This window comes from Pseudochaenichthys georgianus, chromosome 17 (genome assembly GCF_902827115.2).
Source record: "Pseudochaenichthys georgianus chromosome 17, fPseGeo1.2, whole genome shotgun sequence".
Classification (NCBI taxonomy): Eukaryota; Metazoa; Chordata; class Actinopteri; order Perciformes; family Channichthyidae; genus Pseudochaenichthys; species Pseudochaenichthys georgianus.
Window position 1 is genome coordinate 10918448 of NC_047519.1, and position 19220 is coordinate 10937667.

Genomic DNA, 19220 nt, shown 5'->3' on the forward strand with positions numbered 1-19220 from the left:
CTGTACGCTGCCTCAGCCCCACCGGTGATCAGTCCAATGACAGTCGTATCATCTGCAAACCTGACGATACAGGTGTTGCTCTGGGAGGCCACACAGTCGCGTGTGAAGAGGGTGTACAGCAGGGGACTCAACACGCAGCCCTGGGGAGTCCCTGTGCTTACAGTGCCTGACGTGCAGTTGCCAACTCTGACTGACTGGGGTCTGTCTGACAGAAAGTCCAGCACCCAGTTCCAGAGAGCAGGTGTCAGTCCACAGGTGAGGAGCTCAGCAGAGAGTTTGTGTGGGATGACCGGGTTAAAAGCTGAGCTGTAGTCAATGAAGAGGAGTCTTGCGTATCTATCCTTGCTCTCTAAGTGTGTGAGGGTGGTGTGGATGACGGTGTTGATTGCGTCGTCAGTAGACCGGTTCTGACGGTACGCAAACTGCAGAGGGTCCAAGGTGTCTGGAATGTTCTTCCTGATGTGGGTCATGACTATCTTCTCAAAACACTTCATCACTATTGGGGTGAGTGCAACAGGACGATAGTCATTCAGGCAGGTCACATTGTTTTTCTTTCGGAGGGGCACTATGGTGGTTGTCTTGAAGCAGGTGGGTACAAAAGCTTGTGCTAGTGACAGGTTAAAAATGTCAGCAAGCACATCAGCCAGCTCTGATGAGCAGACCCTGAGGGCACGCCCGGAGATGGTGTCTGGGCCGGGTGCCTTCCGTGGGTTTGTTCTCCTCAGAACCGTACGCACCTCTGCTGATCACACAGTGAGTGGGGAGTCCTGTGTGCGCTCTGTGGTCCCTCTCTGTTGGTTGGTGTTGAGGGCCTCAAGGCGGGCAGAGAACTCATTTAACTCATTGTGGGTTGGCTGCTTGTGACCCCCCCCTTCTCTGCTGGTAGTCTGTGATGTGTTGCGGGCCTGCAACACATGCGTCGGGAATCTGCGGTGGAGTAGAATCCCTCCAGCTTCAGTCTGTACTGCCTCTTGGCCTCTGATCTAACCCAGTTAGATTAACATTCATTGAATTGCACACTTTGTTTGTTTGTGTGGATATGTAGCACATTAACATTTTAAATAGCACTTAATGACCGACTGAATGGAAATGACAATAAATGAAAATGTAAAACGAAAAAAGCGATCATGAAAATGTTTCCAATAAATGAATACAATTATTTGTGTCCACTTTGTTGTTCAGATATATCACATATTTGTAACTAAATGATACATGAATTGAAACGAAACACGTTATAAACTGAGGAGTGAGTCCCGTGAGGTTCATGTGTTTTCTTCACTCCGCTGGGAAACTGCTCTCATGTCAAGAAGCATCAGATCAGTGCATGCACTGCATCGTCCAATCAGTGAGCGATACACAGTAAGGGGGCGGGGCGAGTGTCTGAGGATTTCACCGGAGGATGGTCTGGTAGTTCCTCGATTATCGGTCCTCCGTTATCGATCCTCGGTCCTCCGGCCCAAATAAGGCCACTGGGACGCTTCTCAAGATGGTGCAGACAAATCAACTTCCGGTGATATGGGGTGTGTCTCACTTCGCTTATTTTTCATTTCCTCGCTCCTCTGGCTCGGTATCACCGGAAGTTGATTTGTTGCGCCATCTTGAGTAGCGTCCCAGTGGCCTTATTTTTGCCGGAGGACGGAGGATCGAGGAGTGATAACAGAGGAGCGATAATCGAGGAACTACCAGACCATCCTCCGATTCTCAGACACTCGCCCCGCCCCCTTACTGTGTATCGCTCACTGATTGGACGATGCAGCGCATGCACTGATCTGGCTGCTGTCAGACGATCAGCTGTGCAGGCGTCATCACAAACGGACGTCGCTTCACGTGACGCTCTGGAGGAAACAACGTCCCATTGCTCTTAAAACTCATTTCCCTGCTTCTCGTGGTTTCCTGGTGGGAGGGACTAGTCACAGGGAAACGACGCAAGTGAGGGACGCAAGGAATCCATTTAACCGAAGTGAGATGCAGCCACCGAGACCGAGGAGCGAGGAAATGAAAAATAACCGAAGTGAGACGCAGCCCATGTCTACATGCCTAAATGCATTGAGTTGCTGCCATGTAATTGGCTTATTAGATGTTTGCATTAACAAGCAGTTGAACAGGTGTACCTAATAAAGTGGCCAGTGAGTGTTTATATTTAAAGGTTATTTGCTTTTGTTTTTTTGTAGTTCTAAAACAAATATTTTACATTGTATTTGCTAAATGAACAGCAATGTTTGCTGGCATATTTTATATTTAAATGTTTGGTTCATCACCTTTTTGTTTTTTCTTCCAGCCATAGCTGGAACCCTGTGCCCAGAAGAACAACACACATGCTAATGTCATCATGGGGTACACTATAAGTGGACCATTAACTTGGATACAGTGTTATTGTTGTGTAGACCTCTGAGGCCGAACACAATGGGCTTCTGTTCCATGCAATGCATCCAATATACATAAAAGGCACTTTTTATGATGGCTACTACTTTACTATATTGCAATTTGCCATATCCATCCTTTTTCTTTGAACCTCTATGACTCACCAAGCTATATTACCCATGATTACAGCCTCGCTTCAGAGATGTACTGCCAGTTGCTTTCATCTCTTTTCCTCTCGTACTCTGCTCTACTGACTTTTTAAAAGCATGAGTAGCATGTATCTGGATAAGAGGTCAGGAGCGAGAAGAGTTTTGCTCTGTTCACCGTGCGTCACTGTGGACTCTCCATGACTTCTAGTGTTGTTCTCCAGCTGCTATTGATGAGCCAACAGGCATTTTTAAAGATGTTGTTTTGGATTTACGTAATATAAACATATCATGCAAGAGGGAGGGGCTTTCAAAAGATATCTACCAATCAAAGTAATCATAAACCTAACAAATATAAGTAGTGAACGTTTGATCGCACAGTTTTGTGAAATCGATCTCAGGGAAGGAAATGCTTTTGTTATAACTGATCTGTTTTGCCACATGATTAACTTACAACTCTCCGTTCTGTCTTAGTGTCATACCAGTGAGGAAAGGATCTGATTACAGTGGGGTTTCAACATTGTCTTTGTAGCGCCGTAGCTTTTAAACACCAGAAAAGCTGTTCTTGCATCAGACTTGTTGTAAAGCAGAATGGAAGCCAGTGGAGTAAACAATGAGCTCCAGTTGGACCAGGCAGATTTGTGCGGTGCCGTCACCGGTAATCCTGACTCTAAACTGTCACCACATAACTCACCGAGATGCTTTCGCAAGCAGGTGGTAAACAAACGTCTCCCTCGATGCAGGCGCTTCACTATAGCGAACACCTGGTGAGTTTTTTTGTGATCGTTTAAAAAGAAAGACTTGACTCTGTTTGGCTTTGTTTGCCAACTCTATTTTTTTAATTAATTTTTTTAAAGGGCTCTACAGCAGGTGCATGGTTATTTGCAGTGGTGTGAGTACTCAATACTTTAGTAAAAGTAGAATACCACCGTGTAGAATTACTGTCCTGCAAACATTTCTAAACGTGAACTTTTATTGGCTTGACATAAACTTCAATGACAAAAGGTGAAAGGACTGATTAGGCATAATGCCGGCAGTATGAGAAAAAGAACGACCTTTGACCTTTGAACATTAAAGCCTGGAGACATGTCACAGTCTAGGCACAAAATACAAATCTGAAAATGATTTCAAGTGGCCTAAACATGTTCAGCTTAAGTGTGAGTTTGATTCCAGTAGAGCTTTATTTATTAAGGAGAATAATTCAAACCATTGTGTGAGAGACCTTAGGGAAAGCAACAGGTGAACAGATGTATAGTAGATTTTGTAATGCCTTACAACAAATCTGAATTATTAACGTCTTACCCAGAATATTGTGCTGCTTTCCTGGCAAATGCTGTCCCACTCTTCTTTGTGTTGAAATGTGTGAAAGACGATGAGATGTTGTTATTGTGAAAAGAACAAACTGAGTAGAGTCATAACAGAAATGTATTCCTGAACTTTCTTTTCAAGGCTAATGAGTATTTAGTTGAGTGTTTAGTACTTCTTTGGATCCTCTGCGTGCAGCTGCAGTTGACGGTTTTGAATATATATGTATCTAAAGCAGTGGCCTCTGTTAAGAAAGCCAGAATGTTTCTTTCATCCTCTGTTTGCAGGCTGATGGTAATAGGAGGTTCTGCTTCTTGTCTGTTTCCAAATGTCACCCAGTCCACTGAGGCTTTCAGCCTTTTGGGTGACTTCTGATGCTAAAAAAACCTTTCATAATACACATTACGTTTTTTAGTTTAATAACTTTGTCTCTTTGCGCTATAGATTTAATTTATAATGAAATAATACCTAATTTGCATATTTAAACATAACATTTCAGGACGTCAGGATTTTACTATACATTTCTTTTTAAAGCCATACTATGAGCTAGAAACGTCCAATTGTACAGAGAGGCTAGTTCAGCGTGGCAATAATTGCATGTTTTAATGATTGTTTATAGTATTCTCAGATTATTGGAGGCAAAGAAAAAGATATCCAATAATCTCTCTCTAAAATTCAAACATCATCCAGAGTCTGTTTTTACATTACATTTTATTTCTAAAAACACGATGAAGAGGACATGTTCTGTTTCTGTTTAATATAGTGATCCAACGAGATATCCATCAATTCCGTTTGACCTTTGACTTCAACATGTCAACCAAATGAAGCGCACATTTTGAACCTGGTATTATCTGCTCAGATTTCGGTTCCAAAATGAATGATCATCTTTATTTTGCAAATGTAAACATTCAATTTCAGAAAAGTAATAATACAAAAAACAAATGAATATTAAAGTTTCATGTTGATTGAATTAATATGTTTAGTTTTTCTTCATTATCCACAAAAATCTTTAACACTTGAAGCCAGGCTTTTCTACCCTTTTAATCAGGATGATTTCGCATCTCTCTCAACACGTTTTTGGCGATTGCCTTGGGAACCTTGTCTAACACACCTCTACCCTACTAGCAGCCTCTTCTGACCTCAGCCCTGATCCTTTACCTAAATAAGGAATTTAGAGTTGTCCCACTGTACTCTGTGTTCCTGATAATGCTGTTTAATTCTTATTAGAGGAAGGTAAACCAGTTTCTAGCAATTGACTATTTTTGCTTTGATTGTGATTTTAAGTAGATGCGATGTGACCTGAAAACTATAAGCAGTGCAAACACAGATGATAATATCAATACTGCTTAGTGATGATTAATATTACACCTTATGCACACATTTTCTAAGTTGAGAAACTATTGAAAATCAGCAAACCACTTTTATCCTCCCCTTTCCCTTTTTAACTTTTGCATATTCAAGAGTCAAAGATGCAAAGGCTTTTATTGGCATATCCTCCAAAGCTACAGTGCAGTTGTTGCTGGCAAATCAAATCTAAAGTCCCAGGCTCCTCCAAAAGTGCAACTTACAATATACTTACGACTTAAATAAATAAGGAAGTAAAATATATAATAAAAAATGGTGCAACTGGCAACTGCCAGTGTTTCAGCCCAGATCTTCCCGTCAGCGGCTGCCAAGCCTCTGTTATTCCTGTGTGTGTGTGTGTGTGTGTGTGTGTGTGTGTGTGTGTGTGTGTGTGTGTGTGTGTGTGTGTGTGTGTGTGTGTGTGTGTGTGTGTGTGTGTGTGTGTGTGTGTGTGTGTGTGTGTGTGTGTGTGTGTGTGTGTGTGTGTGTGTGTGTGTGTGTGTGTGTGTGTGTGTGTGTGTGTGTGTGTGTGTGTGTGTGTGTGTGTGTGTGTGTGTGTGTGTGTGTGTGTGTGTGTGTGTGTGTGTGTGTGTGTGTGTGTGTGTGTGTGTGTGTGTGTGTGTGTGGTAAATGATATTTACCAAAAGCGAGGAAAAAAGCGAGTTGTTTTTACTATTAAATGTACCAAATCAATGCTGTGAGCGTACAGTAGATTAGTCAATTGGTAGAAAATTAATTGACACACATTGTTCCTTATTTCTTACACCAAACGATCTATAACCTCTCTTGAGTATTCAGAGCCTTTCTGTCGTTTTTCTTTCCACATGTGTCTACTGCAGATGTTTCAGAATGATTGCATCATTGATCGATTGCCAAATGAAATCCAAACTTTAACAGCATATTGGCTCAACTAATTGATATCAAAATGGAGGAAAAGGGAGTTGTATTACTATTAATTGTGATGCTTTGAGCTTGACAGTAGATTAGTCGACCAATGTATTCGTTGATTGGCAGAAGAAATATCGAAAACTATTTCAAAACATTTAAAATGGCAACAAAATATTGTTTTCAGCAACTCAAATATGGAGAGTTCCTGTATTCTGTTTTAATATATGTTGGACTGACAATATAAGCCGTTTAAAGACTTTGACTTTGAGAAACTGGGATGGACATGTTGCCCAATACCTACAGCAAAAGATTAAGAATGTCTCCTTGACTATCATGAGCCGTTCTATCTTTGTTTTTCCTTCTATATGTGTCTACAGTCGGGGTTTCAGAATGATTGCATCATTGATAAATTGCCAAGTGAAATTCAAACGTTTACAGCACATTGGCAAAATAAATTGTTCCTAAAAAGGAGCAAAAAATGAATTCCTCGTGATAAAATTAGAGAAGAATGCTGCGTTCAGCCACTCAATTAAAAGAAGTGTCTTTTTTGGTTTATATCATATTCAACTGAATATCTTTGGGTTGAGTCATTGGGAAACCATTTCCTGCACCAATCAATGAATCTAGAAAGTAATCTGCAGATGAATCTCTAATGAAATTAATAATGACTTACAGCCCTACGTTCCCATATCTAGCATTCTGCTGGATGAATATTGAATGAAGATGGGATTGTGATGACGTGCGCCGCTGTGTCTGTGCGTAATCAGTTGGGAGTTTGCACATTCCACATTAATCTGGCTTTCTCTGGCAGAGGTGTGGGACGGAGAGCGTCTCTCTGGGTCGGTGCCTGGTTAATCCCACACGCTGCAGCAATAACAGAATGGGGGGTGGGCAGCTGCATGTGGGGCAAAATGGTGAAGCGCCCTTTGGATCAGTCCTTGCATTACAAGATGGATTTGAGATAACAGTATTTATGAAAGCTATGAAAAGGGATTTTTTTGCAGACACTTTTTTACAGCAACTGGGCTACATAGATCAAATGTCTTATGTTAACCTTGGGAATTAGCGAGAGTGACTCATAATTTGCGGCATCTGTTGTTCCTGCGGTGCAGTGATACTCTGACCTTTCACTCTAAACTCCGATCCAGCCGACCTGGTCATCTGGTGGCCTATCAGCTCCTCCTCTCCTCCTACGTATTACACCCGTCTGTGCATCAGTGGGGGTGTTACTGCAGGAACACATGATTGGTAGATTGACTTTGTTTAGTGTTTAAAAAATATAAATAAATTCTGCTGCTTGTTGGTTTGCTCCTTTTTCCCCATCTTGATAAGTTCAATGTTGGGACTCCTTCCACAGTCTTTTTTTCTTTTGTTTCTATAATTGCCTTTTTTCTATTGGGTATTTATTTTTTAAAGGGCTGGGACAAGCATTGAACATTATCTTACACTTTACTAATGGACCATATAATCAAATAGTTTAGACTTATTGTTATTTGATTTATTCGTTAAATACCATGTACAAAGCATTACTCTGAAACGATTAGAGATTATATTTAATCAAACAATTCATCCAACTTTATTTATTAGAAATGTTCGTCCTTCCAGTCCATAGGAAGTGCAGCACATACAATTGTGATTAATAAAAATACTATACCAATTTTAAATTACATTTGTAATGCCGTGAGGTAGTGTGAGAACAATATGTTCAACTTGTTCAGGGTTAAGAAAAGGGAAAAACTAAACTTACTATGTAAACTCCTTCTGCAAGTAGATAGACAATACAACAGTTCAATTTCAAAGGGTTGACTGTCACTATGAAAAAAATAATATAAATATCCTGACGTCATATCACAAGGAGTTAATCCCTCTGTTTACTGGCCTGTTGCTCCTGAGTGGGGATGAGTGGATCCGTCATAGACAGAAAGACAGACGGCCCCACTCCCACGGAGCAGCACAGCATACTTATTTAATGAGCACAATAGTTTGGTTTTAGGCCATGGACGGACGGGTGAGTAATCATTTTAGGGTTTATGTAACCACCACTTTCCCAGATGGGATTTGTGAACACGTTGAGCGTCAAGCCGGAACTTGCAGCCTTTTTAAGGAACAGGGTTCTTACGGTCATTACAAACCTGGAAACGTCATGCAAATTCAAAATGCAAATTCAAAATTCAAATTCAAAATGCAAATTCAAAATGCAAATTCCAGGCCCTGGAAAAGTTCTGGAAAACAATATTTTTCCCAACGTTTTGGAAGACTCATGGAAATGTAACTAAAGTTGCATCAAATATAATTAATATTTTAGCTAATCGCCAAAATAGTAATACTATAATGATAATAAATACTGTATCGTATAATAATGAAATGCAAAATGGCATTTAACTGACGGGGTATTTTGCTGGTGAGAGATTTGTGTTGCGTGTAGAAGCTAGTAAGCCTATTTGATTTGTTTTAGATAGGCACAACTTGTTTCATATGCAGAAACTTATTTTCCTGTTCCATGTTAAAATAAACCATTTTCAGTGGTACCGCTGAGAAAGAGTAATTTTTTTGGTCATGGAAAATTAGATAAAGGTAATTGAAAATCATTGAAAATCATTGGTGAAAAAGTGTATGAACCCTGAAGGAAGTGCACGATGATGATTTGAGAATGCAGATGATCCATGATGGATCAGACCAGGGTTTTTAATGTTAATGAAAATGAGCAGTGGTAATGAGCTGGATCTCAATTCAAAGAAGAAACGTTATTGAAACGTTGTTGCCTGGTTCAAATCACTAACGGCAATACAAACAAATGGCTTTATGTGGATTGCTTTTCCTGTACAAATTGACTTCAGATTAAAAGAGACACCATGAATCTCGATTGACTGAAATGTAACAAAAGTCCAGGAGATGGGGCTATGCTACAATTTGTTACACAATTAGTTTTAAAACAGGTTATTCTATTTCATTAATATATATATTGTTTTTATTTTACACATACATTTATGTCTCGAACGATTGAAGGAGATCAAAATGTTTGATCAGATCAAGGCGACCTCTTCAGTGCTCGTTCATGTCATCATGCTAAAGTGTCCTCAGGCATGATACTTAATCCCTATTGCTCCCGTAGCCATGTCTGCGGTATTATAATGTGTTTCAGTTGCATCTGATAAAAGCGTCCTCTAAATGACATGTGATCGTATGAAATAAGGGTTGTTGTATGCAAATAAATAAAACAAAACATTTTAAAACTGAACTAAATATATAACGACTAAAACTAGCAAACTGACCCTGAAAAATACATAAAATGTAAATACAAACTGTACTTATTTAACCCACTACTTTTTCCTATTTCTTATCTTAGTTTTGAAGGTGAGAATGGTCCGTCGTTGTGCTGCAGCCCCTCAGACCCCCAGGCGTCCCCGGGCTCCGGGCTGGCTCTCCACCCCAACCAGGCGTGCCACGGCCAGCGGCGAGAGTCCTTCCTGTACCGCTCCGACAGCGACTACGACCTGTCGCCCAAGTCCTTGTCTCGAAACTCTTCCATTGTTGGAGAACTGTGAGTAGAAACGATCATTGAGAGAGACTGCTGTTTTAATATTCCCTCTGTTCAACTGCAGTCAGACTTTAATTGTTTTTCCCATCACATTTCAGGCACGGAGAAGACTTGATTGTGACCCCATTTGCTCAGGTAAGAGCTGATTATTTATTAATCTGTTGAAAAAAAGCATCAGTCATTTTAATGATGTTTGCTCAGTAGCTTGTTTTGGCAAACACAAGGGCTTGCAACATGCGAAGCACCTTGGTAATGGAGAAACTAACTTGCCCTAAGTAATCTCTCTGCCCCCTAGTAGACTTCAGTAGGCACGGCATTTTTTTTACAATATTTTTATTTTGTGAATAGTCCGAGACATTTGTATCTAATAGATGTCAGTGCGAAACCTAGTTTAGCAAATCCCTTTGTATCTTTCTATAAATCAACAAATACTGTGACCAGCCATTTATTCAAAAACACTATTGTCATGTTTTTAGGAATATAATAGTATATAAATAAATCTATGCATGACATGTTACATCTTTCCATACATCTTCCAAGACACTAAATGGGGTAAAAGGATTAAACTGTTTGATTTCAACAGGAAACTTTATTTTGTTGACATTTTAGAGTCAGAATCTTACAGAGAGAAAAATAATATACCTGGTGTCATATGTGATATAAATCAGGCTTTGATCATGATACTGTATAGCAGGGGTATTCAACTAAAATTCAACGAGGTCCAGTTAGAGAAAATGTCCCCATGCAAAGGTCCGGAACATCAAAATGTCTAACTTGCTTCATGAATTAGTGTGATATGTATTGAAGTAGCTGTAGCTTTATCAACGTCTGCATGTAATCAACAACTGACTGCCAATCAAATAAAGAAAGTACAATTCATAAACAACAATATTTATTGTCAATTAACATTGAACTATACAGATATACAGTAAATACTGTGGATATGTGTAATGTTCCTCTCGGGCTGCATTTCAAAATAAAATAGAGAAAATAAATAAAATAGCTTTTGAAAATATGTGCATCTTAAAAGTGCTTAATTTTAGATAAATAAAATAAAGTGTAGCAGCAATTTGAGTTTCCCTTTTTCTTTGTTAACCGTTTCACATCATGACTTAACAGTTTCAGACGATTATAGAACAATATCAGTCTTTACACATCATAACAATTGAACCGTTTTAAAGTTTCTCTTTCTTTCCCTCTTATATTGCAGTCCCTCACTCACTTTTTTTAAATTCAGTGCGAGAATTGAGCTGGAGCTTATCCTGCCAGGAGTTTAAATCTGGGCTCTCCCTGTCTGCCGCTAACACGCCTGTTCACTCTCCTCACCGCTTCTCTACCTGTATCGCTAATTATTCTCTTCACTCACTCTCCTCTCCGCTTCTCTCTGCCGCTCTCTCGTCTCTTTTTCTGTGTTTCTCTCCCTGTATCGCTCACTCGTCTCTTTCGCCCCCTGTCGGCAGCGGTTAAAATATAAAATATAATCACCTATTAATGTATTGATTATAGGTCCAGATCCGTATAGGTTGGCGTCTGGGTCCGGATCCGGACCGCGGTCCGCCTGTTGCCGACGCCCTCTGTAAAACCTTCAGAAAAATACCTAACTCCATCAACTTGCCCTAGTTGATTACTAACATTAAAATCGCATTCACACCAGCCTTTTATAGTCCGGTTGAATCGAACCCTGGTGCGTTTAGCCGCTTGGTGCGGTTCGTTTGGGTCGGTGTGAACACAGTCCGAGACCTCTGAAGTGAACTAAACAACCGGACTCTGGTCCGCTAAAATAGGTGGTCTCGGACCGCTTGCTAGTGAACTCTGGAGCGGTTCATCGCTGGTGTGAACGCAGTCCGCACCAAAACATAGGAAGCGTAGTATTTACGTGTCACAAGAACGCGGGTGTCTTCAAAATCGTTAGCGAAAGAGTGAAGCAGAATGAAGTGTTGAACAGTGTCGTGTAAAGTAAAAACAACTATCAAACTAAAAACTATACATAAAAGTCAGAGCCATCTGTCGTCGGTGAAACCCCCTCCTTACTGCAGAACGTCTCTCATTATATGTGTTATAATGTTTTGTATCGCACGTTGGCTGATTATATAGTCATATGCGCTGTTGCTGTTGATATGCTCTCCAGATTAACAACAGCATGAGAATAACCTGCCGATGCTCCATGGCGGAGGCTCCGGTAGAAATTGCCGGGATTTGCGTTGTTACCCCCTTAATGTCTGACCAATGGTTGAACAGCATTTCCGTGCACATGACTTATGTTTAAAGTGTATAGTCCGTTTGAGTTTTGCCCGTGTGAACGTGTGAACGCAAACCGAATCTTCTGAAAAATGAAACAATGTAACAAACTGTCGTCCAGAGAAGCGGCCTAAGACTAGTTTTTTTTGTTACACATTTTCTGAAATGTTATGTTTATTATGCACATTATTTAATGCTTACTTTTGGTCCATTTAGGAGAAATCTACCTAAAAGAATAGAAAACTTTAGTTAAATAAACACATGAATGATATTTTAGATGTTTATCTTTCCATTAGTCTCAAAGAAGATCCACATTCTAAAATTGGACAGTTCATTAAAAAAGTATATTTTGCCTGTCGTGTCTCACATTAAACAACCTAAGTGTAGTTTCATTGTTCCTGTCTAGAACTGCTTTGGTACTTGTAATAAGCTCAAACAGTCATTATTGTCACATGATCATTGAAACTTTGAATATAATAGTTAAATACTGCAGCTGTTCATACAGTAAGGTGCAATTTCAGCCTAACGAATGCAGTGTTTTACCTTGTTACATTTGTCATAGCGCAGAGTCATTCCGAAGGGTGAAGAAGTCATTTGTGCTGTTATGGGTCTGATGGATGAGTTCCATTCATCACTGAGAGGCAGCTGCAGACACGGCACTCTAACTAATCATTTAAAATTGCTTAGTACAACAATTAGCCAATCACTCTAAATCCGGGGTCTCCAACCTTTTTTAGGATGAGAGCTACTTTACAAAAATAAATCAAGTCGTGAGCTATTTTTGCTCTTCTTTTTTTTCTTTTTTGCAGTGTATATATTTAGCACATTTTAACATTATTATATGCTTACCTTTAACCTTTGTGTGCTGTTTGGTTCTGTGGGACCCGGTTTCAGCGTTTACTAAAAGAACATGTATTCAATTTAATTATTTTAACCTGCTTTATTTGCGGGTGGACCTCACATCCTCTAGGGGGGTCCGGGGGCATGCACCCCCGGGAAGATTTGTTTTTTAATGTTGAAGTTAAATGCATCAATCTGCTGCACTTTGAGCACAACATGAATTTATGGATACAGCTCTCAACACTCAGATGAAAGTGAGCTGTATACTTTTCAATAATCCAAACATCTTTAGAATATGATCACAACCAATAACAAATAATTTAAACTTGTTTATTCTTATCTTATGTTACCTAGTTAGCATTCTTTATTTCTATTTATGCATATTTTACTAATCACTCTCCTTTTAAACTGTTATTAGTTTTTTTTACTGTCCTATAGTACACATTGGAATGATTTCTTACTTTATTTTGTACAACTATATTAAATTGATAAAGGTGTGCTCTCTCTCTCTCTCTCCCTAGCTCTCTCGCTCTCTGTCTCGCTCGCTCACAGAGGCTGTGTGCTCCTCCGTGGCGATGACGGCTTGCGTTAAAATGAAAAATAATAAACATATTTGTAAAGTGGGGGGGCACAAAGTGCAATAAATATATATGCAAGTTTCAACACACACACAGTAAACTCTGGCCCTCATGTGTTGTATAGGCTGACACGACTAGGCTGTTCAATGGGCTGATGTGTTGTGTAGATTCTGCCAGAAGGAACATCACGGTCACACTCCTTATGAAGTGGTGAGCTGCCACATTGCTTTTCTTCCCGACTGCAACGCTGTTCCCGCAAATCAAGCAAGAACGTGATTGGTCGATATTCATTGTGGGGGGAGGAGGGGTGTTAGATAGATATGGAGTTGTAGTAGGTAAATCAAATCAAATCAAGTTTTATTTATATAGCATATTTATAAACGATTTTTGGTCGAGCCAAAGTGCTGTACATATAATTAAAATAGCCTACAGTAGAGACACTTTACAGCAAATACAACAGTACAGATTGTTCAGAATATCAGTATGAGAAAAACGACACCCTCTATCCTTAGACCCTCACATCGTACAAGGAAACACTTCCAGAGAAAACCCACAGTTTAAGGGGAAAAAATGGGAGAAAGTAGATAGAGTTCGCTATGACTGAGGTTTCGTGTATGCATAGGGTAGATTCTTTTAATTACATTTCCTTTTTTACATTTTGGATTTGCTTGGCGAGCTACTAATTGAGGGCTTGCGAGCTACCAGTAGCTCGCGATCGACGTGTTGGAGACCCCTGCTCTAAATAATCAGCTGTATTGCAATGAAAACTAAAATACTTAGCGAGTGTTTTCAAGAGAAATAATAATTTAGTAAATTATTTCAAGCCACTTTTGAGTGTAAAATTGCAATCTTTAAATATTTCTATATTCCTTTTTACTTTTCATGTTGATATTCATCGTACTTTTATCCACCTTAGCCATTTGTGCTGTTCTTTTCATCACTTTTTCCCATTTTTGATTTTTAGGTTTTGGCAAGCCTCCGGACTGTCAGGAACAACTTCACCACCTTGACAAATGTACAATGTGTATCCAATAAGTAAGTTATCACATTTCATTCAAAGTATCTGCTGTATCTGTTTTTTCTGTATTATGTGAGCTGAAATTCCTGGCAAGGAAGGATTTTGTTAAAAGTCTGAAGTTGGATTTTAGCTTTCAGGAACATGTACATCTAAAATCGCCACACTTGGGGGCGCCAATGCACCAAAAACATTTGTAATGCTATTATGTCATGAAGGAAGAACTCAAATAAATGTTAGATTCAGACATCGGGAGGGATTTTTGAATGTGAAGGCTGGTGTGCAGCAGCATAGTCACATTTTAATTACCTTTTGGTTAAAACGAGAAGGTAACCTCCTCTCATTTGAGTGCATGAAGGCTCCCGCTGATCACTGAAGCAGGTCAGTGGCTGCAGTTGCGTCAGGCAGTCAGCCAGAGGTGGACAGAGAGTCAGTACGACCTCATAAAAAGAAACAGAAAAGCAGAGGTCACTGTGAGATAAAACTGAATCAGCCATGACAATATCACACGGTAGGAAATCTGTTTTGTGTTTGTTCAAAAGCAAAAATGACTGCTGCTTCAACCAAATTACACTCTGATAAAAAGATTATAATTATGCGGCCATTTTTTCATGTCAGGGCTCCTGATCTTTTTCTCTGGTTGCAGGAGGTCTCCAGCAGCAAATCAGCCTTCTTTTGCCAGAGTCTGTTTGTCAGGTGAGTCTCATCATAAGCCTGCAAGAAGCAAATGCAATCCAATTCTGTGTCAAATGTCAAGTTAAGGATACACAACTGTGAGATTTGAATTGCATGTGGCTACAATCTGCACAGTTGTCAACTAAATGCCCAAAAAGATGAAAAGTCGTATTCAGCAAGTTTCACATTTCTTTATACTCAAACCACCAACAACCACATCGTCACCTTCTTAAACTAATGGCCTAAGTCATATTTGAACGTTTTTCAGAAAACTGAACCAAATATAGAATATATGATATATATATTAATTATTTCACACAAAAAGGTTATGACAATATATGACTATTGACGTACAAATAACACTGTCTGTCAATTGTGTAAAATAAGAGGATTAGATGACTTAGGCCAGGGGTGCCCACACTTTTTGGGCCGGTGGGCTACTTTTGAAATGACCAGCTCACCGAGGTCTACCAACCAAAAATAAAATCCCAAATTGCAAGGAGCTGAATAACACGTGTTATGTATACATGGGATAACTACAACAACGCTATTTGGGTTCTTGAACAGAAATGAATACATAAAACTAAAATGGCATGTTAACCTCTCTCTATTTCTCTCTCTCTCTGTTAAGAAACACATAACAAGCAGGCTAAGAAACCACTCTCCATGTCCTGAAATCTTAAACATAAAACACAAATATAAGTACAAGGAATACAATAAACGAGTAGAACAGTCAACTTAGACACCAGACTCAAATGGGTCCTATGAACAGTCTCTCAAAGTTATAATGATATATACATAGGTCCAATATAGGCATGTTATTCTCTCTCTCTCTCTCTCTCTCTCTCTCTCTCTCTCTCTCTCTCTCTCTCTCTCTCTCTCTCTCTCTCTCTCTCTCTCTCTCAAAGAGCCGGCTCTTTTAAGTGAACGAGATCGGCATGAAGGCACATTATGCAATCTGCAATGTGCACATTATGCCGCTTATTACACACGGCCACATTCTCAACAAAGTAACGACATGACTCCCAATATTAATTGAAATGTTTTTATGGATTTAGAAAATGATTTTATTGATTTAAAAAATAGTTTTATGTATTGATTTAAATTGACATGCATCCGCTAAGAAAAGTAGTCCGTTGTTACTGTTTGAACTAACGTAACAAAGGCAGGAACTGCTTCGATAGTGTTTTTGAGGAGCTTTTTGATTACAGATTTGAAAACATCGTTGCTTGCACAATGTGCACAAAGTAGCACGATTGCTGCAGCCTAGCAGCTGATCTCAGAGCACGCTCCCCTCTCCTGCAGGGGGGCGTGGTCAGCTGCAGCTCACAGAATCAGCCCCCTGCAAAAACAGCGCTGGAAAGAGCAAATGGAGCGAAATGAGGCATGGCATTTGATTTAATTATAAAAGGTATAATATGTGGTAAACTGAAGAGCCCTTTGGGAGCCGAAAGAGCCGGCTCTTCTTGGTGAGCCGAGCCAAATGATCCGGCTCACCAAGAAGAGCCGGAATTCCCATCACTACCCGGCACTTGACTGATGTTATATCGCTTTGCATTCTGGGTTAACAGACTGGAAAGCGATAGGTCGCTTTTTCTGTCAATCAAGTAAACTCCTGAATTAAGTGGCAGGGAGGACAAGGGAGGAGGGATCAAAACCTGTTTTGTCTATTTTAACGGAGCTTGATTTTTTTTATTTTAATGAATGACTCGCGGTCTACCAGCATTGCCCCCGCGGGCGACCGGTCGCCCGCGGTCGACGTACTGGGCACCTCTGACTTAGGCCAATTTACGAACATGTTGTTGTGACTTAGGCAATTTGAAACCTGACTTAGGCCTTATTACTTCTGGAGTAAGTGACTTAAGCAAAACAGTGCACTTCTCTTTTCCGCATTACTGTGACCGACCGTGGGGCTGGGTCAGCCACTAACAGTTTCAAATGCTAAAAGAGCATACAGAGACTCAGAAAACAGAGGGCAGCAAACTCAAAAGGTACAACTTAAATCTTAGCTAAATAAAACAAAAGGCAAGTAAATCAAACACTGAGAAGGCATATGCTTCTCCTCACTACTCCCTCCAGCTTTTCTTTGCTGTGTTTTTAATTGTACCCTTTTCCATTTAAAGGTCCCATGTCATGGCCATTTCTACTCATCATAATTCCATTGTTGAGGTCTACGAGAATAGATTGACATTGTTCAATGTTCCAAACTCACATTGGTTTCTCACAGCATCTCTGTATAGTCTGTGTATTCACTCTCTGTCCTACACGCCTTGTTAGAGCTCCTGCCCCCCCCCCCCCCCCCTGTGTGCCCAGTGTGCTCTGATTGGTCAGCTCGCCCACTCTGTTCTGATGAGTCCACCACCGTTACAGCTGAACATCAGTGTTTATGTTACAATGGCGTTTGTTAGCAACCAGAAAATGACACCAGTAAGGACAAACAGATGAGAATGCTGCGTGGGGTCTGGGTGCCGTGTTGGCGGGACGTTGGGGGGCTCGCTCCTCCGCCCTTTGAGACTCGAGGAGCCGACAGTGTGAGCTGTATTACTGGTGTCGTTTCCTGGTTGCTGCGTGGGGTCTGCGAGATACCACGGAACTCCGCCTGAACTCAGCCTGAGCACACACACGTGAGTGTGTGGCGAACTGTGAGTGGAGATCCACGAAGCTGCGGCTGAGTGTGCCGGCGAAACTCCGCGGAGTATTGTGGCTGTGAAAAGATAAGGCGTGTGTGTGTGTGTGTGTGTGTGTGTGTGTGTGTGTGTGTGTGTGTGTGTGTGTGTGTGTGTGTGTGTGTGTGTGTGTGTGTGTGTGTGTGTGTGTGTGTGTGTGTGTGTGTGTGTGTGTGTGTGTGTGTGTGTGTGTGTGTGTGTGTGTGTGTGTGTGTGTGTGTGTGTGTGTGTGTGTGTGTGTGTGTGTGTGTGTGTGTGTGTGTGTGTGTGTGTGTGTGTGTGTGTGTGTGTGTGTGTGTGTTGTGTGTGTGTGTGTGTGTGTGTGTGTGTGTGTGGCTCCACGGATTGGTCCATTTGGGCCTGGGTAAGATTACGTCATGAAGAAAAAAATGGAAAAAGAAAAATCTCCAACGAGGCGTTCTGGGGCAGCACAGACAGGTCTTTTTCGAGTTGTACTCGCTACAGGGTGCACTTTGAGGGTTTGTGACTCTGCAGACCTTTACATGCAGAAAAAGTTACATAACACACGAGGGGACAGGTAATAACCAGAAAAGCATGTCATGGGACCTTTAAATCAGTTTATCCCCTGAATCTTTCTCAGTCATCTTGATGTGTGTGTGTGTGTGTGTGTGTGTGTGTGTGTGTGTGTGTGTGTGTGTGTGTGTGTGTGTGTGTGTGTGTGTGTGTGTGTGTGTGTGTGTGGTGTGTGTGTGTGTGTGTGTGTGTGTGTGTGTGTGTGTGTGTGTGTGTGTGTGTGTGTGTGTGTGTGTGTGTGTGTGTGTGTGTGTCTAATTATGTGGCAAATTGTCAAAAAGCCGATGACATTCAAAGGGCATGACATGTTTCATGGACTGAAGGTCCTGAAACTTCCTCTCCTTGATTGGCAGAGCGTCAACTTCAGCAGTTGCAGCTGCCTGTTGATATTCCCGATGTAGTTGGGAGATGGTTGTGCTTGGGTGAAGGAACGTCTTGTCTTTGTAGGTCGCTGTGCTCCTGCAGTAGTGTGAATCAACAGTGGGCAGATCCTTCAACCTCCTTAAGGAAATCTGTGACAGCAGTTTCCAGCTTTGCATTTTTGCCACTCTGAGGTGGAGATGTAGTTGGCGGGTCTGCCACTTGTTCGTCATGGTCGATGGTGTCTTTGTTCAGCCAGTGTGTAATGGTTCTTTCAGGGATACCAAGTGTAGAAGAAAAAAAGCTTTGCACACTTTAAGATTCGTTCCATCCTGAAGTTTCAGTTGGTAGGAAAATGATGAACTGCGCCTGGATCCCTCACCAACTTTCTTTCTTTCGCTTCATGGCAACCTTTGTGATCAAAGTGGTGACGTATAACCGATGTTCTTCCCAGTTGTCCATTGACCAAACTTTCTGAAATATCCGCTGCCTCTGCTCTTCTGCAATGTATTGACAGTCTCGAGTCATGACTCACTGACAGAAGGCCCATAGCCTTTGCTGCTATTTCTTTGCCACCTTTGACCTTGTATGCCATTCCTTTGAGACGTTTCTTCTTAGATTCATTTTGCTTCCATGTTTCTGGGCTGAGGTATTTATGTTGTTTCCTTTTGACCGTATTGTTTTCATACATCCTCTAGATGAGGACCATAATGTTCTGAAGTTGCTGCCAGA

The 19220-nt window shown here is 40.8% G+C and overlaps 1 protein-coding gene across 2 annotated transcripts in view; it reads left to right on the plus strand.

The window, feature by feature from the left end:
* LOC117462349 (3',5'-cyclic-AMP phosphodiesterase 4B-like) overlaps window positions 1-19220 on the plus strand; it is a 92689-nt gene that overhangs the window by 43192 nt on the left and 30277 nt on the right. Inside the window, exons 5-8 of one of the 2 annotated variants that reach the window (XM_034104539.2) lie at window positions 9391-9585; window positions 9681-9717; window positions 14203-14273; window positions 14900-14949. In XM_034104539.2, coding sequence (XP_033960430.1) covers window positions 9391-9585; window positions 9681-9717; window positions 14203-14273; window positions 14900-14949 — 353 coding nt within the window. Of the gene's footprint in view, window positions 1-9390; window positions 9586-9680; window positions 9718-14202; window positions 14274-14745; window positions 14765-14899; window positions 14950-19220 lie in introns of those variants that run through there. The other variant, XM_034104540.2, reaches the window with a different exon arrangement.